The 27,159-nt window shown below is 41.0% G+C and overlaps 1 protein-coding gene across 5 annotated transcripts in view; it reads right to left on the bottom strand.

The window, feature by feature from the left end:
* Nucleotides 1-27,159, bottom strand: part of MCF2L2 (MCF.2 cell line derived transforming sequence-like 2) — a 213,038-nt gene that overhangs the window by 88,000 nt on the left and 97,879 nt on the right. For all 5 annotated transcript variants that reach the window (XR_013995248.1, XM_081078213.1, XM_081078216.1 and 2 more), the window contains 4 exons: nt 25,790-25,981; nt 23,263-23,454; nt 16,689-16,866; nt 12,027-12,118 (listed from right to left, as the gene is read on the bottom strand). Coding sequence is in view for 4 of the 5 variants with exons in the window: in XM_081078213.1 (XP_080934339.1) it covers nt 12,027-12,118; nt 16,689-16,866; nt 23,263-23,454; nt 25,790-25,981 (654 nt within the window). In the remaining variant the exon portion in view is untranslated. The remainder of the gene's footprint in view (nt 1-12,026; nt 12,119-16,688; nt 16,867-23,262; nt 23,455-25,789; nt 25,982-27,159) is intronic.

Here is a 27,159-nt window from a genome sequence, read left to right as displayed (position 1 = left end):
AGAGGGCCTGGCCCACTACATGCCAGCTCTGAGACCTTGGGCAAGTTCACTGAACCTCTGCCTTGATTTCCCCCCACCCCCTTGAAGGCGAACCCAATCACACTATCTACTGCAATAAGGCTGTGGCTCTTTTTCAGCACATAAGTAAGCATTTAGTTTTCAAAAAGAGGCAACACTCCTACTTGCCTCTTTTTTGAAAGTTTGCTTTCAAGAAAATAGCATTTTAACAAGGAAGTGAATTTGTATAACATTGATAGCGACGAGAACATTGTAAAAGTATTACCTAAGAATGAACAAGTAGATAATTAACCAGCATTTGAGTTCTTCCTGCTTGCTAGGCGCTATTTAAATGAGTGATTTTACATTCTCAAAAAAAGGGAAGATAGATTTAGAAAGTACCCTCTTGCGGAAGTATTGTTAGGGAAAAGTTTAATGAGTAAACATAAAGATTCCTTGTAAATTAGCGCTGGAAGTTGAAAGATGAGCTTTCCCCAGACTGAGGAACAGATGGGAAGTCTTGCAAAATAGGTGAGACGGACCTGCTTCTCAGTGTGTTGGCAGAGTAGGAAGAGTCCTCTCCCTGGATTAAGATTAACAGGAAGCAGTCTCAGTAAGCTTTATTACCCACAATGCTAACCAGAGACAGCAATTCAAAAATGTTCAGCTGGTGAAAGAAAATTGTGGGTCTTTGATCTTTTTCGTAGATGTCTTCCCAAATCTGGCATCAGATCCAGAAAGCAAGTTAACACATTAAGGAGTATTTGGGACACTAACTGCTAATTCAGCTCTAACATGCAAGGGAAATCTTACTTTCCAAGTTTATATACATATATTATACATATATATATATATGTTAGATTTTATTGGGGAAGGGGAACAGGACTTTATTGGGGAACAGTGAGTACTTCAGGACTTTTTTCCAAGTCAAGTTGTTGTCCTTTCAATCTTAGTTGTGGAGGGTGCTGTTCAGCTTCAAGTTGTTGTCCTTTCAGTCTTAGTTGTGGAGGGCGCAGCTCAGCTCCAGTCCAGTTGCCATTGCCAGTTGCAGGGGGAGCAGCCCACCATCCCTTGTGGGACTCGAGGAATCGAACTGGCAACCTTGTCATTGAGAGCCTGTGCTCCAACCAACTGAGCCACCCGGGAGGCAACTCAGGTCAAGGTGCCATGTTCAATCTTAGTTGCAGGGTGCGCAGCCCACCATCCCTTGCAGGACTTGAAGAATTGAACCAGCAACCTTGTGGTTGAGAGCCCACTGGCCCATGTGGGAATCGAACTGCTGCAGCCTTCGGAGATAGTAGCACAGAGCTCCAACTGCCTGAGCCACCGGGCCGGCCCCTATTTTTTCTTTTAAAGTAGGATATCATTTCAATAAGAAACTAAATTTTTAGTTTCCTCTACTACGTATATTTGACTAGAGACTAGAATATATTTTTTCATTTTAGTTAATACAGAAATAAATACTAATCCTTGGAATTCAAACCAATCTAGTTATTTTCACCACACTACCAAAGCTGTTTCTTCACATTTTCTAGATAATGTTGAACTAATTACTATGGCAGTTAATGTTATAATTCATCCCTTTCTAGTTCCTCCTCTGCTGTTATTGTGCCTGAAACGCCTGCTGAACTTTGAGCCCCAGCCTTATTTATCTTTGGATCCCCACCATGTAACACAGGGCCTTCGGATAGAGTAACCACTCTTACATACAAAACCTCTTCTCACCGTGAAACTTGCTACTGCTTGTAAAATGAATTGTGCTCTTTCCAACTCTACTGATCTATTGTTAATGTGGTGGATTGTAGAGTCTCTTATTTCATGACAACCTAGTGATGGAAAAATAACAATGACTCAAGGTGTAGGTACAGACTTTGTCATCTTTTACACTGAGTGTTGACATCCCTCTAATTTATAGACTTTGTCATCTATGAGATGCCCTCATGGGCTTGGAAATGCCTGGGCATGGCCTTGGTTGTGTCAACTCCTGTTCCTGTGACCACATGTCAGACCATTAGTGTCAGGTTAGAAGGAGAGTCTTCTGCCAACCAGGTTGGATGGAATATAACACCGGTCCCACTGAGTTGTGATGGGAAGGATCCACAGCAGATCTGAGGACGGCTTTAATAAAAACCTGCAGTGAGGTTCTTAACTACAGGCAGACCTCGGAGACATGGGTTCAGGTCCTGACCACCACAGTAAAGTGAGGAGCAAAATAAAGCAAGTCATATTCTTTTTTGCTGGTGGAGGTTCTTGCCTTAAATGTGTAAAAATGGAACATCTGTGAAGTGCAATAAAATGAGGTATGCCTGTATACTGTATAACAATGGCGTAGGCAAATAAGTTGTGTTCTAGTGCAGTGGCTTTCAAATTCTGACCACACCCACAAGAAAAACATGTACATCATAACACACATACATATTGTGATTTATAATACGAAATATATACTTGGTCTTTGTCCTGTTTCTAGCACAGAGCTCCTAAAACCCTTGGAATTTCATAAGTGATAGGAGCCATAAAGATGTCTTCATATTCATAAGCAACCCCTTTCCACCACAGGTGAGTTTGTTTTAATGATGTGACTTTTGGAAATGACCTAAGGATGGGGACTGGTTACCAGGGGAACCAACTATGTAATTAAAGGGTTGGAACTTCCAGGTCCTTCCCCCACCCCACCCCCACCCACTCTCTCACAGGGAGGGGAGAGAGGCTGGAGATTGAGTTCAATCACCAGTGGCCAATGGTGTAAGCAATCATCTGATGTAATGAAACTTTCATAAAAAACCCCCCAAAAGAGCTTCCAGGTTGCTGCATGTGTGTAGCTTGGGGGAGCGTGGCGTGCTCAGAGAGCATGGAAATTCCACTCCCCTTCCCACATACCTTGGCCTGTGCATCTCTTCCATCTGGCCATTCCCGAGAATGATATCCTTTTTATAATAAACTGGTAATCTTGTAAGTAAAATGTTTCTCTGAGTTCTATGAGCTGTTCTAGCAAATTAATCTAACCCAAGGAGGGGGTCCTGGGAATCTAATCTATAGCTGATGGGTCAGAAGCACCTATGACAACCTGGACTTGTGACTGGTGGTGTCTGAAGGGGTGGGGGGAGTCTTATAGGACTGAGCTTTTAACCTGTGGAATCTAATGCTATCTTCAGGTAGATAGTGTCAGAATTGAGTTAATTGCTTGGAAGTGTTGGGGAAAACGCTCTCTAACTCTCTCTCTTTCTCTCTCTCTCTCTCTCTCTCTCTCTCTCTCTCTCTCTCTCTCTCTTTCCATACTTTTCAATAGACAGACATTTTCAACCTAAAAATCTAGGAGGCAATAATTGAACATAAAGTGTTTATTTGGGGTCAAGGGAATTGCAATTCAGGAATACAGATACAGGCAGAAGCCCAAAGAGTGTCCCCTACCCATTGCAGGAGGGCAGCTTAGGGTTTTTAATGGAGAAAAGGGAGGAAGATGAGGTAAATTATATTAAAGAAAAGTCCTTTCGTGCTAGATAAGGTTTGTATTTCATAGATTGGTTTGAGATTTAGTAACTAGGCATAAGGTTAGATTTGAACTTCATTGATTAGGTTAGCGATTAGGTTCATTATTGCAAAGTCCAATTTCATCAGTCCTCCCAAACAGGATATTCTCATTCTTACTGACTTCTTGGAATGTTGGCAGTTTGGTCCAGTTGAGAAGATAAAGAAAACAAGATGTGTAGGGCAGTTCCTCTGAAATGGCTACTCTGGCTCTATTTTAATATGGCTCCGCTCATGTCATCTTTCACATGCAAAAAACTGATATGATATACTCTATTTTTATTTTTCAATTACAGCTGACATTCAATATTAGTTACATTAGTTTCAGGTATACAGCATAGTGGTTAGATACACTCTATTTTTTAAATTTTATTATACTATCCCATTGCGTTCTTTTCATTTATTTTTAAATGCTGGTTAACCCACCAAACTGAGTTTACTATCACCATTGTGACCTGCAATTTGAAAGCTTCTTAGAGAGTGAAAAGAACACAAACTTAGATGTGAGAGGCAGACCTGGGTGGGAATCCCTGGCTTCCTTTTTATTTAAAAGTGGCCTTGGGAAGACTTCTCTGCACCTTAGTTTTGTACCTATAAAATAATGTACATCTGATTACATGTACATGAGAGGGTTGTTGTGTTGATGAGAGATTATGTATTAAAATACTTAACACAAAGAAAAGACTCAATGGCATTTGTAGCTGGCTCTTTAATATCTGCATTGTGGGAATTAAAATGGATATAATGTATGTAAAGTACCCAGCATGCTGACCTTCAGTAATTGCTGGGCAATTCCTCCCTGCTCACATATGACATAGACCCATATTTCTCACTAGCTGGGAGATGTTGCCCAAGTTGCTTAATCTCCCTGAGCATCCATTTACTTCTGTGTAAAATGAGGGAGATGTGTGATTTGGCTGTGAAATATTACTCTGCTTCTAATACAAAATACCAACATAGTGTTATTGCTTCCGATTTTGAGATGAAAAGCTAAACTGTAGCCAGAGTACTTTTGGGAAAAATTCAAATAAAGCTTCCTGAAAGCTCTAGGAGGAAGACAGCATATTCAAATAAATGCTTGCTTTTTTCAAATATTGGTCCTTTTATTCAAATAATGGACCAAGAAAATTGATCACAGACCAACCCACCAGTTGCTGCTGTGTTTCTTTGTTAGGGATTCCTTATGAGCCTCACTGAATCATAAAGTGATGCCTTTCAAGGCAGAGCAGCAAGGTCCTTGTGAAATCATATCCTGTTTCCCTTCAGTGACCCTAACTTGAAGCTGTCCCTAGGGTATCCTGAAGAGCGGATTTTCTCAGCCAACTGGTATTTTAAAAGGGAGTCAACTCATGAACTACCCTATTGAGAGGCCAGTCAGGTAGAAAAGCCCCTTCCCCTTTATGTTCATTTCATTCTGAAGAAAAAGGGTGGAGGTGAAAGCAGGCAGGCTGGCAACTGCTCTGGGCCCCTGTACCTCATCTCCACCCCAGCCTCTCTCATTTCAAAGTGACACCAACCCACATACATGTTCTCTAGGAGCTCCTTTCACATGACTTCCTGTGTTTTCTCAACAAGCATACAATCTAAAAGTTTTGCTCCCCCTGTATTTTGAAGAAAGACATGTTTCAAAACTGAGAGAACAGCCCAGCTTGAAGGAATTTTGTAAAGAAAAGTTATTTCAATTTCTCTGAAGAATATATCTTTTTAAGAGTATCAATCAACTTTTAAAAAGTCCTACATTCTTTAAAGTATCGATAGATAATTTTCAATTGATTACTATTTTTTTCTTCCTCAAATGACAGACAGCAACATTTTAACTGAATCGGATTAATGTCCCCTGAAGTTAAATGATTTTATGCTTTTAGGGATGCATGGAAAGCAATTTCAGTTCCAACTCTTTTAAAGCAATGATGTTTGATAATTTAAGGTGAAAGTATTATTATATGATCACATTTCTTAAAAGGAGACGCTATTAGACTTCAATCTGAGAAAAGGTTAAGGTAGACAAAAGGTTGAACCACTTAAAGTATGAAGAGCGATCATTACAAGAAGTGTGTAAGTATTTTCTGGTATTGTAAATTAAATATGAAAATCTGAGAAAATAAACAAAGAGGTATGACAAGTAAGAATCACTGAGAAAGTATAGAATGATGGGGAGTAGGGGAGGATAGTGGGAAAGAAAGGAAAGGCAACCTATTCAGAGGGCAGTACCCTCTGACTTCAGTCCACAGTGGTCTTAGAGATGCAATCCCAGAGTGAAAAACACCAGCCTCAGGAAGGGCGGGCTCTGCTTCCCCCCCTCCATTGCTGGAACTCCTGCGGGAGAGGGGGAAACCCTCTCTTTTTCCTTTTCTTTTTTTCTTTCTTTTCTTTCTTCCTTCCTTCCTTCCTTCCTTCCTTCCTTCCTTCCTTCCTTCCTTCCTTCCTTCCTTCCTTTCTCTCTCTCTCTCTCTCTCTCTCTCTCTTCTTTCTCTCTCTCTCTCTCTTTTGAGATTTGGTTGGTTCTGATGTGGAGAATAGGACGAACTTTTGAAAAACAAGAACCACTGAGAGAATCTATCCTGAGAATGGATTCCTAGCTGGCTGGTCTGCCCTGTTTGCTCTTTCTCACTGGCCCTTTCCAGCACATCTCATCTTTTCCTACTCTTTCTTGACACTGCCCAAAGAAGCCATTGCCTAAAGATTTATTTGGCTAATAGGGCAGTCCTTTTTAAAATGGCAAGTATTTGGAGGGTTAAGGGGATATCAGCCACTCATCTTTCACATCTTGCTGTGAATCAGCTCATTCAGATTTTCTACTAGCTCTGGTCCAGGTCACCTGCATTGGGAAGGGGCTTTCAAGGGGGAGAAGAGAGGACAGTTTTAGGACATTTTATGGACTGAAGTTCTTTGGGGAGGAGACAGGCCTGAGTGGTCCTGAGGCTTTATGGAAATGAGAAATAATTAGAGAAAGATAGGTCCCACATGCAAACTTTGCCTATTTTACAATTTTTCAGTGTCTCTTTTATCTACAGTCTTGAATTTCCCAGCTAGCACTGTTAGTAATTAGTTCAATGTTTTTACTGGTTATTATACATTGGACTAATATTCTAAACACTATAATATTTTGTGTAGGGAGAAATATCTTCTTAAAACAACTGCAAGCACTGCAACATTGTTTTAACAATGATTTGCACGTCCATAGTTCTGAATCAATTATCAGAAGGTGAGAAACACGTCACAAGATACCTTTCTTCTATTCCCAAACCAAGAAAATGTGATGAGAATAAATGTGTCAAGGACATTAAAAAGAAATTCCCCTTAAACTGTGACTTTTCTCAGGTTATTTGATTTCATGTGATTTTAACCTCAATGCATAAATGTCAAGGTAACTTAATTTTTATATGCCTGTGAATCTTAACTCATAAATAAAATCACAACTTTGAAAAGTGCTTTACTAGACTTATCTTTGGTCCCTAATGTAGTTCAAAAATGATTTCCACATAACCACAAAGCCTATCAGTTCCCTCACTTTACAGCCTCTGGGCAGAATTAGCCCAGCTAACAGAAACAGAGGAAACGGGTTGCTGTTAAGAGGCTTATAAAATGCTACAAATGCTGAACTCAGTCTTCACAAGACCTCACTTTCTCCTGTTCTTCCTGAGTGTTCTGTGTTGGCCAACAGATTCATCCAATGAGGAATCCAAGATGGAAACCTTAAAGGTATTTTCAATGTCTTCCCTCCTTATTAAGTCTCCCTCCTTATCTTCTCTGCCTTGATCTACTCCTTCATTCATCAAACTTTCTCTTACAGGCTAGTGTATTCCAGGCATTAGGGAGAACATCTAGAGTGATAGGTATGAGCCCTGCCCATCTCCCTTTTGGCCACTGCTGAAGTGGGCTCTCAACACTGAAGTGTCTCACCTAGGCCATGATGATTGTGGGCAGCTGGTCAGCCTACCTGCCTTCGTCTAATCTACTCTTCATTGTAGTACCAGTTATCTTTCTAAAATATGGGCTCCCTCCCTGGCAACAACCCTCAGCTAAAGTCTTCAGCAGCCTGTCTTTGGTCTACCTTCCTAGCTTTCTCAAACCATTCCCGGAGTAGCCTATGCCTCTTCAGACTTCCTACTGTTATTTTCTCTTTTTAGCTTCCTCAGTGAAAATACTTTCTCATAGATTAGTATAATCATGCCCTCACTCCCCTGAATTTTGGATTTTGTGTTAGCCTAAGAGATCCATAATCACTTTATAGAGTTCTCCTTTATCCCAAGTCCTCGTAGCCTATGAATATAGCCTCTAGGCCAATGTGACCAAAGCATGATCCTTGTACCTCCCTACCCCAGACTTCCTGAATCAGAATCTCTGAGGATGGAGCCTGAGAATATGCATTATTAATAAGCTTCTCAGGGCTGCAGCAATAAGAAGCCTTGAGAATCTTCATTCTAGAAATTCTTCAAAGAGCTTGGTTGGGGGCTACCCCAAGAATCTTGTGGATTGTCTGAATCTCTTATGAGCTCTAGGAATGACTAGATTTCAAACATCATAGACGGTGAATACTGAAATGTACTTGTAGCTCATGCAGTTCGCTTGTTGAGAATCAGACAGGTAAATGAAAGCTTGTGGGATTCAAAGGAGTGAGAAAACAAGGAACTGAATTTGGCCCTGATCTGTTATCATTTGGCAAAAATGTATATATTTGAGATAAGGAGAAACTATTCAGTTTAAGACCTGAATCTGACCTTCCTTCAGCTCCTTTTCATCTTTTACACAGAACATGCTATTTATAAACATAGGACTAAATGGAAACTAAAATGTAAAAAACTAAAAATAAACTAAAATTACTAAGAATCTGCTCGATATCAGGCATCCTGCTAGGTGCTTTCCATGTATTTCTTACTTACTCAGCCATCTGTGAGGTTACTTTTTTTGTCCCCATTTTGTAGAAGAGGAAATGTAGAGTATGAGAGATTAAATAAACTGCTAGTTAGGTAGCTTAAATAAGGAGTCAGCTATATGGGTTAAGCTAGATAAGTAAACTGCTATTAAGTAAATGGCTAGTTTCAAATTCCAGTTCCACCATGTACTATTAATAGTTGTATGTCCCTTGGGGAAACTCACTTAACTTCTCAGAGTCTCAACAGCATCAGGGATAAAACAAAGGACACACATCATCTTCCTCACGAGGTACTAAGGACTTGCGATGACATCAGGTCCTGATAGCACTTGGCACAATGTCTGGCCCTCAGTAAGTGTCAGCAACCCTTCCTTCACCTCTTGGTTCCCTTCCAGCCTTGGCTTTTGTTTGTTTGTCTGTTTGTTTCAGCAAATCTTTATGAAGGAGCCTGTTTGCTCAGAAGCCTAAAAGGCCTGTTACTTTAAAACACTTTGCAATAGGTGCCCAGGAACACTGTTCATTGGCGTTCACAGCCAGTAGCTGCTTCCTTCATCCTGAGGGTTCATTCAGGAAAAAGGAATTCTCATCAACCTCTGGCTTCTTTCCAGCTCCAAAGAGGCTGTGATGTGGGGGGGGGGGGGGAAGCAGCCCCTGTAAGACATGCTTTCAGCTTCCAGCTGGCAAGGGGGAAGGACAGGAAGTACCTGCATCACTTCTGCCAGCAACTACAGCGAATCTCCACCTTTCCACCCCCAGGGCTTTCCCAGATCATGTCAGGCAACCCAGGGCAAGGCCACGTAGCTGCCACATGGTCTCGGCAGCCTTGCTACGATTCCTTTGCCAAATTCCTGCAAACTGTAAGAAGAAGGATCACTCCATCCGGAAAACAGAAGTCCTTTTTGGAAAGGCGTTCTCTGATGATGAGAAAATCATACCATGATTTTGTTGCAAGTAGTGAGTATCAGTGACTCTAGTAGCAATCATGAATGATTTTGGTTTACAGCTTTTTTTTTTTTCTGTGAGCATTTCCTCTTGAGGCATTTATCACAGTGCTGTGATTCGCTCTCCTAGACTGGCTGTAGTTTTATTTCATCTTTGAGTCTAGGCTGAAAGCCAAAAAGAGGTTGGAAGTGGCACCCAAGTCAGACGCATGTTCTTCATCCTGGCTGTCTGTCTTAGGCAGTGGCCACGTAACACCAGCAGCAGTGAATGTTTTTGGTGTCGGTCAGCCTCCTTGTTCTCTTCTTAGTAACCATGCGGAAGTGAATCTAAACCTTTTTTTTCTTGTTTTCTAACCCACCTTTTCTTACTAGTTTTCCTATGTATTTTTAGAATGATGATTTCCTTCCCTGTTGTACTGCCTACTTTGGGAAACACTAATTATTACATTTATTGATCCTAAATTAATTTCTGAGTCTAGGATTTGGGGATTAAGTGCATATATCCCCTTTCTTCCTACTTATGCTGTTCACGATATATGGGTTCCGCTCTCTCTGCTTCTCATAGCCTTGGTCTTTAGAAGCAGATGTCTGACCCGCTTCTGTTTGCCACAATGAGGAAGTCTGACAGCCTTTGTTCCTACCCAGCTTCCTCTACCATCTTGACTATGAACATATATGTTGTTGTGGAAAGCCGTTCATTAAAGACACATGTAAGGAAAAACAACAGAAGCCCCTAAGGATGACTGCAATGGACTTGGGCCTGTTTAATATTACCTGTTACTGATCCCTCTAAACAAGGGATCTGGCATCTTAGCAGGACGGGCTTGGAGTCTGAATTAAATAACAGCAGAAGGAAGAAACCGAAAGTCTGGTTGTCAGAGCTTCATGGATTCTACTCAACATTTTCCATCCTCACCTTTGCTCCTACATTGTCTATTTTTATCCATATGTAAATAGGCGTAAATAATAAATGTAGCTTATGGAAAACTTTTGTCTTAAATACTTCAAGGTCTTCCCTGAGGAAAGGTGCTTTATGTTAATTATATGTACTTTTTTTTACAACAAATAAAACAATAGCACTTACTTTTATTGTTCACGATTACTGAAATAATTCACTCTAATTTGAATTCTTATATATGAGAACCTCCACAGACTTACAACTCCCATGGCATTTTTATAAAGTGTGCAGGTCATCAATATGTTATCTAAGATGGGCAAAGGAAGTCACAGAGATACGAAGTGAGTTCAGATCACATCATGAGTCGACGGCAATGGCATGAGTTCCCGAGCTGGATCTGGATACAGCCCTCACCTTCAAAGATGACATTCTCTGAAGCCCACAACGCAAAAGAGTAGGGTGATGCTCATTTTAAAAAACAATTTTTTTTCAAATGTCACTAATGATTCCACAGACTTCATGGATGTCAAGTTAGGTGAAATTTAATTACAATTATAAAGAAATTTCTATTTTTTTAAATGGCTAATCAAGACTTATCAAATTGCAGATTGTTTCCTAACTCTGGAAGACGTGCTAGTACAATTCCCTTGAAACAGCAATGACAATGTCCTAATCTGCCCAAAATACAGCAGGGTGACTAAACAAATTATAGAAGAATGCAGCTTTGTCGCTCTAGGAAACGTCTACTAGGAACTCTAATTCCCACAGTGTTTCTGCCTCCAGGAAGGAAAACCTAAGACTTGCTTTCTGCCTGACTCCTTAATGGTCAGTGGAGTCCCCGTGGGGGACTATATTTGGACACATTAGGAATTAATTGATGATGGATCCAAACTGTTGGTGAAGTGCATGGGAGCCCATGATCTGCTGGTCTCTAGTTTCAGAACTATTCAGTCAGCCAGATATTTAATTTTTGGTGAGGTAGGGGAAAGGGTACCCCTCTGGGTTTGTTACAAAGCAACATATATTCCCTACATATATTACGGGTTTTTAAATATGTTACTTTTCGATTACACAATGTTTGGCAATTTTCAAATTTTCATTTGATGCTCAAAATAGTTTGAGGAGGTAACTGTTGTTATTCCCATTTTTACAGGTGAAAAACTGAGGTTTACAGAGGTTACGCTGCTTCAATCCAGGTCTGACTGATTCTAAGGCTTATGCTCCTTTTCTTTTTAAGTCTTCTTTTAATTATAGATTCACATGAGGTTGCAAAGAAACAAAGAGAAGTCCCATGTACCTTTCCCTCAGAATGCTCCGATGTTAACGTCTTGCACAGACAGAGTATAATATTAAAAAAAAAGAAAATAACATCGGCACAATCCACAGGGTTTATTCAGAATTCAACAGTTATACATGAACTCTCTCTGTGTGTGTAGCTCTATGCAGTTTTGTCACGTGCTTTTTAAACATAAACTACACGCTATTTTACCAATTTTAAATATGAAGTCAGGTTATAGGAATGAATAAAATGATTTCCTTCAATAAAACAATATATCAACAATTACATACATGATGAACAGTTTTTCATATCTAGTTGCAATGAAGAAGAAAAGGAAGAAATCCCACAATCCTCTGCTCGGGAGCACTAGTCTGTGCTACGTGTCTTTATGGGCACATCTTCTGAAGGTGATGATAGGTACGAAACAGGGAAACTTGATTTATTGATAATTATGGCAGCAATAATCTCTCATGTCAGAAACTTCTATCAGTAAAAGGAAGGTGATTTTACCTTGCCTTCACATTTAGTCTTGTCATCTTCCTTTTCAAGGGAATTCACATCTGTCTCCACATCAAGTTCCTCAGATGTTTTCTGAAGAAGACCTAGAGGGAAAAAGAAAACCGGCCATCATTCATTTGATGATTTGGCTTATAAATAATTCAGAGAACTTAGCCTGATTTGGACAAGCAGCTGGATTGTGCTGAGGCTGTTGATTAACAAAGCTAAATTGAGCTGTCGCGGTGATATCCGAGGTGGGAGATGTAATTGGAGGTGAAGGGGAGATGCAGAGATGAAAGAGTCCTTGACCCCAGGCACTTGACATTTGATCCGAAGAGACAAAAGTCACATTCTACACCACATGAAACATCAAAACACAACAAATCAGTAAATGTAATGTGATAAGAATGATAGAGTTTTCATCATTCTCATTTTTAAGGTCCAGCTAAAGGGTCACTGTCTCCATGAAGTCTTCCTTATATTGCACTTGATGTTATTCTTGAATTAAAAGACCAGATTCAATTCTAGGTACCACATTCTACTGAGTATTTTCCCCCCACTGTATAGGTAATTAATTTGTGCTTTTTATAGGAAATTTGAAAAATACTAAAATCTTACTACTCAAATACAACCACATGGTATATTTCCTTGCAGTCTTTGACATGTGCACGCGCTCTCTCTCTCTCTCCCCCCCCCCACACACACATACACAGACACGCACATACATATACTATGATTATATAAGGGGATATCCAGGTATGCCTTAGTCAGAAGGAATAGTTGATAATTTGAGGATCTAACAGAACTGATTGGATTCCAGACTGATGGAACCACATTTATTAGTGGATGAAATGACTGTGGGAAGAATCAGTTGGCTGAATCAGGGGGGAATTGGGCTTTCTTGCTCTTGTTCTCTTCTTTCCATCACTCTATCTCCCTGCTCCCCTTCCCACAGGATTCTCAGACACCTGGGACATATCCTTTCTTCAGGCTCCATGGCCATTGGTAGTAAGATTGGGATTTGGGGAGAAGCCCTGGTTAGGCCTTGAGGTTTTCTGACCCATAATGTAGTTTTCCCAGAGAGATACATTGGGGGTGATGGCTACAAGGCTAATAATTAAAGGGTACTTTGAGTTCTTGTCACCATCACCACCCATGTATATATAGTTTATTTGGGAAACAAACAATATACATGTGATTAACCTGAGACAGGATTTAGCATTTCTAGGTCCCATGGCCAAAATGCCATCCATCTAATGCTATCAATACATCATCTTGAGTCTTGTCTGTGGTGGCCTTGGTGGAGGTTGACCATCTAACTTTCAGAGATCCCTCATAACCCTCAGATTCTGTGATCCAACTGGAAGCAGCTTGGGTTTTTCCATGGGTTTTTCATGGAGGTTATGTTGAAATCTGTAGTAAACTACACTGTTTGGTGTCCAGGTTATATGACCACTAAAGTTACTTTACAACAATGGACAATCCTTTGATCCCCTCACTTTCTGCAGGATCTCTGTAAGCTAAGGGATTCCAGGTATAATAACTGGATGCAAGAAATGCATATACTGTAACTGGTGACGCCCCTGACTGAGAAGCACTTGCCTGTAACACCATTAAGTACAAGACAAAATTAAAGGCAGGGATGTGGAGTCATACTGCCAGCATTGCTCTTTCATGTATGAGACACACATTACAGACAAATCTCTGTGCCTTAGTGTCTTCATCTGGAAAGAGGGGAATAATGCAAAAGCCTATAGGCTTCATATGTATCAAGTGCTTAGATCACGGTAAGCACTCCGTACATTTTACCTATTGTGATAGCCAGATGGCAGTAAGAAGAATTTTTCACATTCCTTACAAACTTCAGAGAGGTTAAATGTTGTACTCAAGACACATAGCTAACAAGAGTCAGAGCTGACATTCCAGCTCCCATCTGTAAGCTCGCTGCCCAGTGTGAAATAGAAGTTTATCTTGGCATGGACTCAGTTACTAAGGAATCAGACAAATGTGTTTGAAAATCCTGTTAGTGACCTGCCTGAGTCCACACTCAGTTGTTAGGCTCCAAGACAAAAGTATGGGATTGTTCTGCAAAATGAGCTAGTTACTGGACCAAGGTCGATAATATCTGTTCAGACACGATGAAGATCTGTTTACCCTAGGAAGGTCATTACCTAGTATGAAACTGTGTGTTTGAAAAGCCAAGAAACAATCCATCATTCCTGTTTTATTTACTTCTAACAAACATATATCCCTTAAAAGAAAGGCAAAGTCATAGAATTGAACATTATTTAGTTTTGGGTAAGAGCCCTAGAGGAGAGGTCAGGAAAACCAAGTCTTCTTTCCAGCCACACAAGAAGGATTTCTCTATGTGTGCAACTGTGTGTGTTGGAGTGTGCATGTATGTGTGTGTTGAGAGTATACATAGAAAAATTCAGGAAAGAAATGCACTAAACTGTTATCAAGGCTTACTTCTAAAAAGTGGAATATATGATAAGAGACGGGACTGTAAATGGTACTAAATGGAGAATTACCAAAAACACCCTTAATTTTCAGATGAATGACAAGTGAAAGAATTTGTTGCACAGCAAGGAAATTTTTCAGCTTGAAGATGGTAATTCAGATCTACAATAAAGAACAAAAGAACACTGGAAACAGTGAATAGAACAGTAAATATAAAATAATGCATATGTTTTCTATTCCTTTCTCTTAATTTCTTTAAAAGACATGATTATTTAAAGCAAAAATTATAACACAGTACTGGATGATTTAACATATGTAGATGCAATATTTATGATAAGAAGAGCACAGAGGATGGGTCAGGGGTGTGTAGAACCATACTGTTGCAAATTTCCTGTAGTTTACATGAAGTGCTACAATATTAACTGAAAGTAGATTGTGATAAATCAAGGTTGCATTGTGATAATCCCTAGGAGAAACATCTGGAGGGAAAATGCAAAGAGGTATGTATACTAAAAAGACGATGGAGGAATTAAAATGGAACATGAAAATAATTTGCTAACCCAGAAGAAGGTAGGAAAGGAAAAACAGAAGAACAACAACAAAAAAAATGAAACAAATAGACAACAAATAACAAAATGGTAGCTCTAAATCTAACTCTGTCAATAATTACATCATCTGTAAATGAACTAAACACTCCGATTACAAGACAGAGGTTAACAGAATGTGTTAAAAAGGTAAGACCCAACTACATGGGGCCTACAAAAAATATGCTTTGAAAACAAAAACAGAAATAAAAAAATGGAAAAAGTATATCATGCAAGCTCTAAGCATAAGAAAGGTGGAATGGCTGTATTAATTTTAAGACAAAGAGTTTTACTAAAAATAAGGAGGGGGGGAGAGACATTTCATAATTATAGAAGGGCCAGTATTTCTGGAAGATAAAACAATTATGAATATGCATGTACTTAATAACGGAGTTTCAAAATACACAAAGCAACAAATAACACATACATCATGTCCAATAGCAGTTTATCCCAAGAATGTATGATTATTTTAACATTTGACAGTAAATCATTATAATCCACGATATTAATAAAAAAAGGAGAAAACCATATGATCGCCTCAATATACAACACAAAAAAGAACATCTGAAAAATTCAACAATCGTTCATGTTGAAAACTCTTATCAGACTAGGAATAGAAGGGAATGTCCTCAATCTGATAAAAGCCATCTGTGAAAAAGTTACTAACATCATACTTCAACGTGAACCATGAACTCTTTCTCTTAACATTAGGAAAAGACAGGGATGTTTGCTCCCACCACTTCATTCAACATGGTACTGGACGTCCCAACCATTAGAATAAGGCAAGGGAAATAAAAACATAGAGATTGAAACAGAACTAAAATTGTCCCTACTCACAGATGACATGATTGTATTTCTATACAAAAATATATTCCTGTTGAGAGTTATATATGGTAATTCTGTTTATTGTAGGGTAAAAAAAAAAAAAGCAAACATAAAATCCCTAAGACCTTTACACTGAAAACTGGTATATTGCCAAGAGAAATTAAAGAGGACCTAACTAGATGGAGAGTCAATCATATTTATGAATTAGAAGACTTAATATTGGTACAATAACAGTTCTTCCAAATTGATCCATATATTCAATGCAATCTCAATCGTAATCCTAGCAGAAATCAAAAGGTGATTCTAAAATTTATATAGAAATAAAAAGGATCTAAAACAGCCAAAACAATGTTTAAAAAGAACAAAGTTGAAAGACCTACACTAATTGATCTCAAGACTTAGTAATAAACTATAGTAGTCAAGACCATGTGGCATTGGTGTAAGGACTTATCTATTTTTTTAATCTTTTCATTAATCTTTTCAAAGAACCAACTTTACTACTCCATTGCTTAGAATCCGGTGGGACTTTTTTTAAAGGTCCTTACTGGAGTCTATTTTATGCTAATGTTATTTGTGCATTTATATTATTCCTCTGCTAGACTGTGAGCTTCTCCTTGCATCTAGGCACTCAGTTTTACAGAGCTTTGTAAGTCTTCAATGCCTGTACTACTTCATATATGTAGTTTGTTTTAAACAACGTCTGTCAAAACAACAATAATTATGCATTTTAAATAACCACAATCTCCAGCTTCATGAGTACTGATGGAAACATAACGCCACAGGCTTCCTTCCTCAAATAACCTACCCAAGGCAGAGGGCTGGCTGGTTTTTGGTGACACCCATTTTGGGGAGGATTCAGGATGGGGGGCCACAGGTTGCACTGGACGAGTCTGTCTGGCAGCCAGTTTCATCAGACTCATTTGCCTCTTGTGAAATATTTCCTGTACATCACCCAGTTTGTGCAGGACTTTCTGAGCTTTGGCCTGTAGGAACAAAAGCAAATCATGAGCAGATCACTCGGCACTGAGCCTGAGGATATGACACATTCCCTTCCAAGCATCTTCCCCCTTCCCTCCACCCCCAACCTCCCTCAGGTGATCCTTCTCTGGGTACCCATATGCAAGTCACCACATGTCCCCTGTTGCACCAGAATTGTGCTTCTAAGAGTCTTCATCTCCCTCCCTCTTGAGTGGCAATGATTGTATCATTTTCACTAATGCATGTCCAGTGTTGGGAGCACTGCCTTGCACAGCATAGTGCTCGGCACATCTGCATAGAGTGGGTGCATGTTCACTAAGCCACGTCCATTAACTGCAGGAAAGGATGCCACTGGCCACGGATGAAAGGCCTTAGTCTAACGTATAAAACAGGAGAATTTAAAAGTAAGAAATGTACCCTGAATAAAGGCTCTGATGGAGCAAAGAGTTTAAGTGTTCTGGGGGAAAGAGTTGGCTAAATTCTGAAGCAGAATCAAGGCAACCACAAGCACCGGCAATAAAAAGGATACACATTTATTCTGTGTGATTTCTTCTCTATAGATAAGTAGGAAAGAAATAAACTGAAGAAATACCAAGGGAGAGATGAAACTCACAGATATTCCCATAACTGATTGTATGTTCTAAGGAAGAGGTTCCAGAGAATAAGAATCAAGACTGGAAGCCTGAGTTTCACCAAGGCCTAAATTCAGCTGAATATGTTTCTTCTGCCCACGCTTCCAGCATGACACCCCTCTAGCTCTGGTGGGTCCAGGGAAGTGGGTAGCCTCTTCTTTGTCAGGCTTGACTCTGACATCCGTCTTGTGCATGATTTTTTTTTTTTACATTAAAGTTTATTGGGGTGACAATTGTTAGCCAAGTTACATAGGTTTCAGGTGTACAATTCTGCAATACATCATCTGTATCTCACATTATGTGGTCACCACCCAGAGTCAGTTCTCTTTCCATCACTGTATATTTGACCTTGTGCGTGATTTTAACCATCAAAGAAAGGAGCCAGATTTAGAAGAGCTGAACCACCAGAAGCCATGCAGGGTGCTCTGAGGACGCCTAATTTTGAAAGTACAGGCTCAGCACATACCGGGGGGAAGGGGCCACATTTAGCAAATGGAAAAGTAAATTTGTCTTTTCTTATGCGGGGCCGTCTTCTGAGGGAAAGCCAATACCCTGAGGCAGACTAGAGTGTCAGCTATGGAAAACTGTTCGCCTACAGCCTGAGGGGCCCATCAAAGCTGCCCTCTGCTCCAAGATCTGAGGCGTGTCTCACTCTTTGGAGGGTCTGAGCGCAGACCTGCACTGTCCATGCCGGAAGCACTGGCTACACGAGGCTATGGAGCACCTGAGATGAGGCTGGTCTGAACTGAGCTGTGCTATCAGGGTAAAATGTACACTGGATATTAAAGACGCAGCATGAAAAAAGAACATAAAATATCTCATTAATAATCTTTTTTATATCAATTGTATGTTGAAATGATATTTTGGACATAGGTTAAATAAAACATTAAAATTGATCTCACTTGTTTCACTTTTTAAAATGTGGCTGCTAGAAAATCTTACTAGCTCACCTGTGCGACTTGCATTTTATTTCTAGTGGACAGTGTGGGTCTACACCAGGGCTTGGCAATCTTTTTCTGTAAGGACCAAACAATAAATCTTTCAGGATTTGCAGACCATCTGGTCTCTGCTATTGCAGCATAAAAGCAGTGATAGATAATAAATTATACATGAATGAGTGCGACTATGGATAACACTTTAACTACATAAGCAAGCAGTTTTGGCTCACAGGCTACAGTTTGCTGAGCCCCTCGTCTAGATGAAATTTAGGGTCTGTGTTTTAAGGGTCTCCTTAGAGAATGTGCCTCTGGCCTCAGGAAGTTCAGTTACACAGTGCATCAGAGGTTCTGATACCACAGCTATGAATCCGAGTCCCCCCCCCCAAAAAAAAAACAAATTCCCTTCCATCAGGGTGATGGCCATGCTAGCTTGTATTTTTCGGGGGATGGTTATAAGACTTGGGGACCAGCCACTACTACCCTGCCCTGTCTGGCCCAGTGATAAGCTTGAGGAAATTGAGATGTGGGTGTTTACTGCTGCACAAAGATAAGAAATCTGACTGAATGAATGATTGTCAAATTGGTGATGTACAGTGTGTAGCCCCAGGGGGAGGTAAGTGCCACATGCTAGAGACCAACAGCTCATCATTTGGACTGGACAGGACTCAAATCACCTTTGCCCTATTGTATCTCACCCAGGATCCCAGAGTGAACCCTGGAAACGGTGAGGCAGTCAGAAGAGACCCTGAATTCTTCAGCTCAGACCAGGGGGAGGTTGGTACAAGATTAAGAACCACATTCCCCCCTTTCCTCTTTCCTCTTTTTACTTGCAAATCCATTCTTCATACCACAATCAGAATAATCTTTCTAAAATGTAAAGATTTTACATTGATCTCATCCTGGAACTTACCTGCTTAAAAGCCCTGCAGTGGCACCCCACTCCTTATCCTGCGTCACTGGGCTCTTCATACTTGAGCCTGACCATTTCTTCCCCTGTGTCCCACCATCCCTCCATTTTATATGCTCTCTGACCAAGGAGCATCCCTGGGGACATGTTTGCCTTCCACTACTGCCAGCACCTTGTTTACAGGGACTGTGATTTTCATTATTGTAGTCCCAGAATAAAGCACAAACTGGGTACCCAATAAATATTTGAACAGTTGAATTTTGCTATTTGCTACTGAGATGGTTTCATTCACTGGACTGGGTGGTGAAAGTGAATGAGGGAGAAAAATCAAAACAGCACCTCTAAGGGTCAGCACAATAGTCATGGATTAGGGAGAAACCTTGACAAGCCTCAGAGACAGAGTGGCTGCTGCAGGGACAACCGTTTAATGGCTGATGTCGCTTTGATAATCATTATGTCTTAAATGTAACAGATTCAATCTTTTAGACAGAATACCAGTTTTTGTCAGAAACAAATTTTATTTTTTAGGATAGTTTTAGATTTACAGAAAAATTGCAAAATAGTACAGAGCGTTTCCATATACACCACACCCAGGTTTCCCTACTAACAGCTGACATTCCTATGGTACGTTTGTTATAATTAATGAATCAATATTGATACATTATTTTTATTATTAAAATAAATTATTATTACTATTAAATAAAGTACATACTTTACTTAGGTTTCCTTAGTTTTTACCCAGTGTGCCTTTTTTCCCCAGGGTCCCATCCAGGACACCATATTACATTTAGTTGTCGTCTTTAGCTCCTCTTAGCTGTGACAATTTCTCAGCTTGTCCTGGTTTTTGATGACCTTGACTCTTTTCAGGAGTATTTATTGGTCAGATATTTTGTAGAATGTCCCTCAGTTGATATTTATCTGATGTTCTTCTCATGTTTGGACTGAAGTTACAGCTTTTTTGAGGGAAGACCACAGAAGTAAAGTGCCATTTTCATCACAGCATATCAAGGGTATGTACTATCTGGATGACTTAATACTGTGGATGTTGACCTTGATCACCTGGCTGAGGTAATATGTGTTTCTTTTCTCTGTTCTAAAGTCATCCTTTTATTTCTCCCTTCTCGTTCCTACTCTTGGGAAGGAAGTCACTATGGGCAGCCCACTTATGGCCGGGAAGTTTGGCTCCATCTCCTCGATGGCAAAGCATCTACATAATTTGGAATTGTTCTGCATGTGAGATTAGTTTTCTCTCCCCCATTTATTTATTTATTCCACCATTTATTTATATCAGTATAAATTCATGGATATCTATTTTATACTTTGGGTTGTAATCCAATACTCCGTTATTAATTTTGTTGCTCAAACTGTTCCAGCATTGACCACAGGGAGCTCTTTCGTTTGCCTCCTACGTCCCATCTTTGTGGTTTGTTTTGTTTCTAGCAGCATCTTACTTTCTGGCACTGTAAGATGCTCTAGGATCATCTTGTATATTTCCTGCCCCAGTCCTAGAATCAGGCATTTTTCCAAGGAGCCTGGATTGATTGGAGAATGCTATTAGAAACCAAGATCTGGGTGCTAAGTGTGCTCACTGATACTGGGGGTCTCAATGCCTCTAGGCTCTCTCTACCATATGAGTGAGGAGATACATGTGTCTACGCCAACCTGTGTATATACATATGTCTTGTGTATATACATATGTTTTGAAATCTATCTATCTATCTATCTATCTATCTATCTATCTATCTATCTATCTATCTATCTTTCTATCTATCTATCTATCATCTATCTAGTACCAGTTTTAACAACGAAGTCATTAGCCCTCAGTGGACAAAACTTTCTGTGACACACAGGATATTTAACTTTATAAGCTAGAATTTTACCTCAAATCAAAAGAAGAATAGATGGGCTTTGGGGATATTTTGGTTTGTTTTACATATAGGATTTTTTTTTTAAATTAGTTTTGTTCTAATCCTTTCCTTCCCCCGTGTTTCTATCTGTTTCTCAGAAGTGGCTTGTTAAGTTTTATTCATTTTTTGGTGGGTGGTGAGGAAGTTTTCTGAATTTGGCTATAACTACAGCTGCAGCCACTAGTCTCCCTGGCTGACACATTTACTTGAACAGCTAATGGAGCTGGAGCTGGGTGAGACTGTTCTGCCTCAGGCATTTGACCTGGGGCTACCGATACTGGGCCCACAATGTAGTACCTACACTAAATGGGGCCTTCTCTTTGTCCCCTCTGCAGGGAAGTAGAAGGGTCCTTGTGTTGGGAGAAGGTAGTCTGCCCAACCCACTCCCACCCCTTTTCAAGATCACACCTTCCCACCAAAACTCACTGGGAGGAGTCAGGGAAAGATCACTAAGGTAAATTGCACACCGAGCTGCGCATGCTGTACTCAGCCCACTCTGCCACCTGTCTGCCCACTTGTTCAACAAGCATGGATTGGACACAAGGCACAGGCTAGGCATAGGAACACAGATGGATGACGCTCCTCCCCTGTAGACGCTCCCACTGTAATAAGCAAGACTGACACTAAAAAATCAATGACTGGAAAACAGTGTGATATGTGTCATATTAAAGAAAAGCCTCTTAGCCTGGATCAGTGGATGGAATTCAGGGTGTCCCCTAAAATTAATTATAAAAATCAATATATGCTGAATATTCCATTGCCTGCCCCAAGCCCCACTCACTACACCTTCTCTACTCTGCTCTGTGTCTCAGGAAACTGAACTGTACAGACTTTGTCAGATGGGTTCTTGTGCCTGTGGGCTTTTAATTGGCTTTGACCAATGGGAAGTACCATCAGGAAATCCGAGAGAAGGAGAGAGAAAAGTAGGGGTATATATTTCTCCACCGGTTGCATTCCTTTTCCCAGGGCCATTACTCACAGGTGTAGCACTTCCTGGATCCCCTTTGTCTTTCAAAATTAGGAGTGGTAATTGTTCCCTGTTTCTTGCTAGCCCCAACATGCTTCACCATCACTGTTGGGATCCCTAAATCCTGCCCAGATCTTTGTAGAAAGTATCTTTCATCACGTTGAGTGTGTAGAACCCTAAATGTAGGTGAATCAGATTCTCAAAAGCATCCACGACTCAAAAGAGGTAAAGAAGTGGCTACATCAGAGGCGCATACAAGGTGATGTCGATCTCAGAGGAAGGAGTGCTATACGTATAACTCCACTGGCTTCACAGAAGCGTGCTCCTCTCAAAACGCAAATCCAATTAAGTTATTGCCTTGCTTCAGTTTTGCAGTGGCTTCCTCCTGCTCTTAAATAAAGGCTTAAACTCCTTAATACGGCCCACAAAGCCCCATCGCTCTAATCTCACCCCAAAAACTCTTCACTTGCTCTCTACACTCCAGACACCCTGACCCTTGGGCTCTACACTTGTGTCAGGCTCACTCCAGCCTTCTGGCCTCTGCGCATGCTATTCCTTCTGTCTGGAAAGGATCCCCCATCTTCTTTATTCATTCTCCACACCTTGGTTCAAATGGCCCCCAGTCCAGGTCAAATTTCTTTGTCACATGCCCGGTAGGACCCCGAATCCGTATTCCAGAGCACTTACCTCAGTTTGGGACACATTTTTGCATTTTGTGTCTGACATTGATTAATATCAGCCTCTCCCACTAAATTGTAAGTTCCATGAGGAATGGAACCCTGTCTATTTCTGTTCCTCGTTGTGACCTCAGCACAGTACACGATACATCAAAGATGCTCATAAAGAGTTGTAGAGAAATGAATGACTGAAGGTGATATTTGAGTCAGACCATGAAGGGTCAGTTTGCCAGGAGTTTGAGAGGCCACCTGAGGGTTCAAGAAGTGGTTAACCTGCTCAGTACATCCTATCTGGATTCTCTGAGGCAATAGGCAAAGGCCCCCCCAACACGTCCTTCCCAATCACAGGATCAAAATTACCCAATAACATTACCTTCACTTCGAGGGTGAGCATGAACTCAAACTGGTTGTGGAATTCCTTGGGGCTGGGCAACTGGCACTCCTTGGCTGTGTCCAGGAATGCATCGATGTCATTCAAGGCAACGTCAACCCCCTCTCGCGACTGGCAATTATCTACAGCTTGAGAAGCCAAGAGGTAGATGCCCGCTTCACACCACTGGCTGACCTTTGGAAAAGAAACACAGTGCCTATGCGGTTAGCCTGACCACAACTCAGCCACCACAGTCCTCAGGTAGTCTGAGCTCATCTGGGATCTACAAGGATTCTGAGACAATGTGGCACAGCATCAAGGATAGGGGTCTAACCACTGCCAGTACAACTGTGAGGTGGACAAACCGAAACCAACTTTACATGTGTCTACTTCTCAGGGACATCATCCAGTCAGAGAAATGAATCGTGTAAACATTCTTCTCTTTTCTGCTGACAGTAATTGCTATACCTCCAGGAGGAGAGAGTTAAGTATTTCTAAGTTTGGTCCAACTATATAGAAATGTAACCAATGACTTTTCAGGTGGACCTTCTAGGCCACTTGTCTTGCATCCTAATTGGTTACAAGAGCACAGGGTGATTGATGAGGCATTAGATCTGGCCACTACTTGCTTTCCTGGGGGAGAGACTGGCCTTTTAACAGAAACACCATTTTCCTCTGCCCATATTTGCATTTATTGTCATTTGTCTTTCCCAGGGAAGCATCTAAGAATGCAAAGCTCTGGAACTCAGAACAGCAACACTCAGACTTTCCAGAATGCTAGGATGAAATCAGATTGGTGATGAATTCTAATAGTTCAATTTTTAAAAGATGTAAATAGAAATAGTGAGGCCCTTGTGCTGCCTGAATATTTATCTGAAAAGAAGCTGCCAGTACACATACATCTGCATTTCCATTTACCGTGGGACCTGAAGAGCTATGTAAAACAAATATATAGGGGAAAAAAGATCCAAAGGGAATGCGCGCCCCAAAGGAATTATCTCTAAGTGGGAAATTACAGGCAACTTAAATTTGTCTTCATTTTCCCCCTAAATTACCTACATGGAATGTGTACTAGTTTTGAAATAACAGAAAACAATAAAGACATTTAAAAATTAATGATTGCCACTGTGTGGGGATGAGGAGGGGGTGTCCATGAGTAACTTTTAAAACCCTCTTTTCTACATTTTTAGATTTTCAAAATAATATGAAAGCATGCTTTGATATATACAGTGAAAACTTTCTCTTGAAACATCATGCCTAGATTAACAGAACACGGTCTTCTACAGAATCACAGCAGCTAGTTGCTCTCCCAGACACACACACCACCACCACCACCTCGGTGTTAGGCTATTTTCTCGGGAGCAGAAATGGAGTGAGGAAAACAGTCGTTGATCCTGCAAAGAGCTCAGCACACAGAGCAGGCTGCGTGCCAGGTCCTTCTGAGCCATTTGCATGTGGAACAGCTGTATTTCATTGACATTAAAGCCTTTTGGCAATGGGATGTGATTACAAAGCCTAGGCGGGTGCCCCCAGCCATCAGAGAGAAAGAGCTGTGAAGAATGGAGCAAGCTGACTCCTGGCCATGAGCCACATGCTGCCTGGGAGTAGCTGACAGGGAAGCCTCCAGAAATCAGTGTCCCTGCTAACGCACGTCAGGGGCTGCACCCCCTCCTGTAAGCCCTCTTCACGCAGTGTTACTGTCCCATCTAAGGAGCCTGGGGTTTGGAATTTGGCAGTCTTGACTTCAAGTCTGTGAGCCTCTATTTGCCCCACATGCTGTCTTGGGCAATCACTTATCCCAAGGTTTCTCAGCATTGTCCCTGTACACCTGCCCCAAAGTCACCTGGGCATTTGATGAAAATACTGATTCCTGGGCATCATCCCAGACTTATTGACTCTGAGTTCCCACAATGGTACATCAGGGAATCTGCAGTACAGCAAGCTCACCGATTCCCATGCACTAAATGTTGCGACCCATTGACTTAACCCCGCTGAGCATCAGTTTCTGCCTCTGTAAAATGAGGTCGTTAATACCTTCCTCATAGCTTGTCTTGACAATTACATAGATGACATAATTATGCTCCTTGTAGGAACATAGTAAGTGCTCAGTACATGGTAGGAGTGTATAATGGTCATTATTACCGAAGCTTCTCCAAAAGGATTCACAATCTGATGTATGTATGAAGAGAAACACTTTGCAAATATAGTGATTCGTTCTCTGTATGCCTGAAGAGGAAGTAAGAAATGTCCCACAGGGCCAGGTGAAAACACAGTCTTTATGTCAGGGTCCACACGAAAGGAAATGGGTTTTAGTTCATTCTAACAGGATATGGTAGGGTGGCTGAGGCACCGTAGACCTTCAATACCCTCTATGACCTAGAATCTGCACAGGTTTTAACACCTCTTGAACATGGTTTCACATGAAGTTCTTTACCATCTCAGCATCTTTACCATGTGGGGGAGGGAAGACAAGTATGATACTCTACAGAGAATTTTGCAGACGTCATGGTCACAGCTTTGCTCTCCTCACCTTGTCCAGCTGTCTGTGCAATTCCAAAGATTTTCTTAAGATGTCATATTTTCTCTTGTTTTCATTGACGAAGTCATCGCAGAGGTGCCTGAGCTCCACACACTTGGGTCTGACGGAGGCTGCTGCACAGTGGTGGCTTTGGGTGAGCCGGTCCCCTGTCATTACAAGCAGCTGGGCCTTTGCCAAGGACTCCTGCAGAGTGAACATGCAGAGCCATGCATCAGATGCCAGGTCACAAGAGGCTGATATTTGCCTTGCACCGTGTGCTCCAGTCCTGGAGGAAGGCTAAGGGATGCCGCTTCAGGTCCTAGGTTGAGAGTCTGGGGCTGGGGGCCCTGGGAAAGCTCTTCCTTTCCTAAGAAGTCTAGCCTTGCCCTGGGTCATCTGCACTCTGAAGAAGAGCAAGTCAGTCCCTCAGATGTTTGTTGAGCTCTGGGGTAAGCACTGAGGAGATAGTGTTAACAAGCCAGGGAATTTTGAGTCTAATGGAGAACTCAGATACTGAATAAATTATACAAATAATGAAATTATTACAGCTGTGCTAAGTTCACAGGAAGAAGAGCATAAAGTGTTACACTGCATAGAATAAGAAACTCTGAACTTCCCTGTCCACTAATGAAAAAGGAAAAAGGACAGACACGTGGCCCAGAGGAGAGTGGGGATGAGCTGAAGTCGAAAACTGGTAAAGATCTGGTTTGCACGACTATATGGGGGAGTTGTGAGACTTAAGAAATGTGTTTGTCTAAACCCCTTCCTGTGACCCACGAAGAATCCAATCTGCTTTGACCTCATCTGCTCAGCAAACATATCTCCTCCCTCCCTGCATGGCTTGCTTTGTTCTAACCACATGTGCCATGTTTTTCTGTTTTCATAACATATGAATATTTTCTGTCCTTTGTAACATATTATTGCAGCTTGCCATGTATGCTCCAGGTGCTCAGGGTTTGGTTGTTAAAAAAAAAAGAAAAAAAAAGAAAAAGAAAAGCAGACAAAACCCCGTGCCTTCATGAAGCATGCATTTTAACGGGAGACACAGGGAATAAACAATGAAATACATAGATTACATAATATCTCGGACAGTGATGAGTGCCACGGAGAAAAATTAAACAGAGAAGAGAGTGCAGGGAGTGCTGGTGGAGGAGTTGCTATTTGAAATAAAATAGTGAGAGAATGGGCTCACTGAGAAGGTGCTGTCTGAGCTGTTCAGAAGGGTTAACATAGCAGGTCTGAGACGACTGTCCCAAGAAAGACCTGCTTGTAAGGTTGGCCCTTGAGTGCCATTTAGGGCTGTCAGGAGGGTTCCTACCAGCCCCGTGGAGAATGGCTCACAATATGCTTTATGCTAAAGCCCTGCTTCCTTTCTGGGAGTC

This window comes from Rhinolophus hipposideros (assembly GCF_964194185.1).
Source record: "Rhinolophus hipposideros genome assembly, chromosome: 2".
NCBI classification, from domain to species: Eukaryota; Metazoa; Chordata; class Mammalia; order Chiroptera; family Rhinolophidae; genus Rhinolophus; species Rhinolophus hipposideros.
The sequence above is the reverse complement of the archived record's forward strand: the minus strand, read 5'-3'. Positions and strand labels throughout refer to the sequence as shown.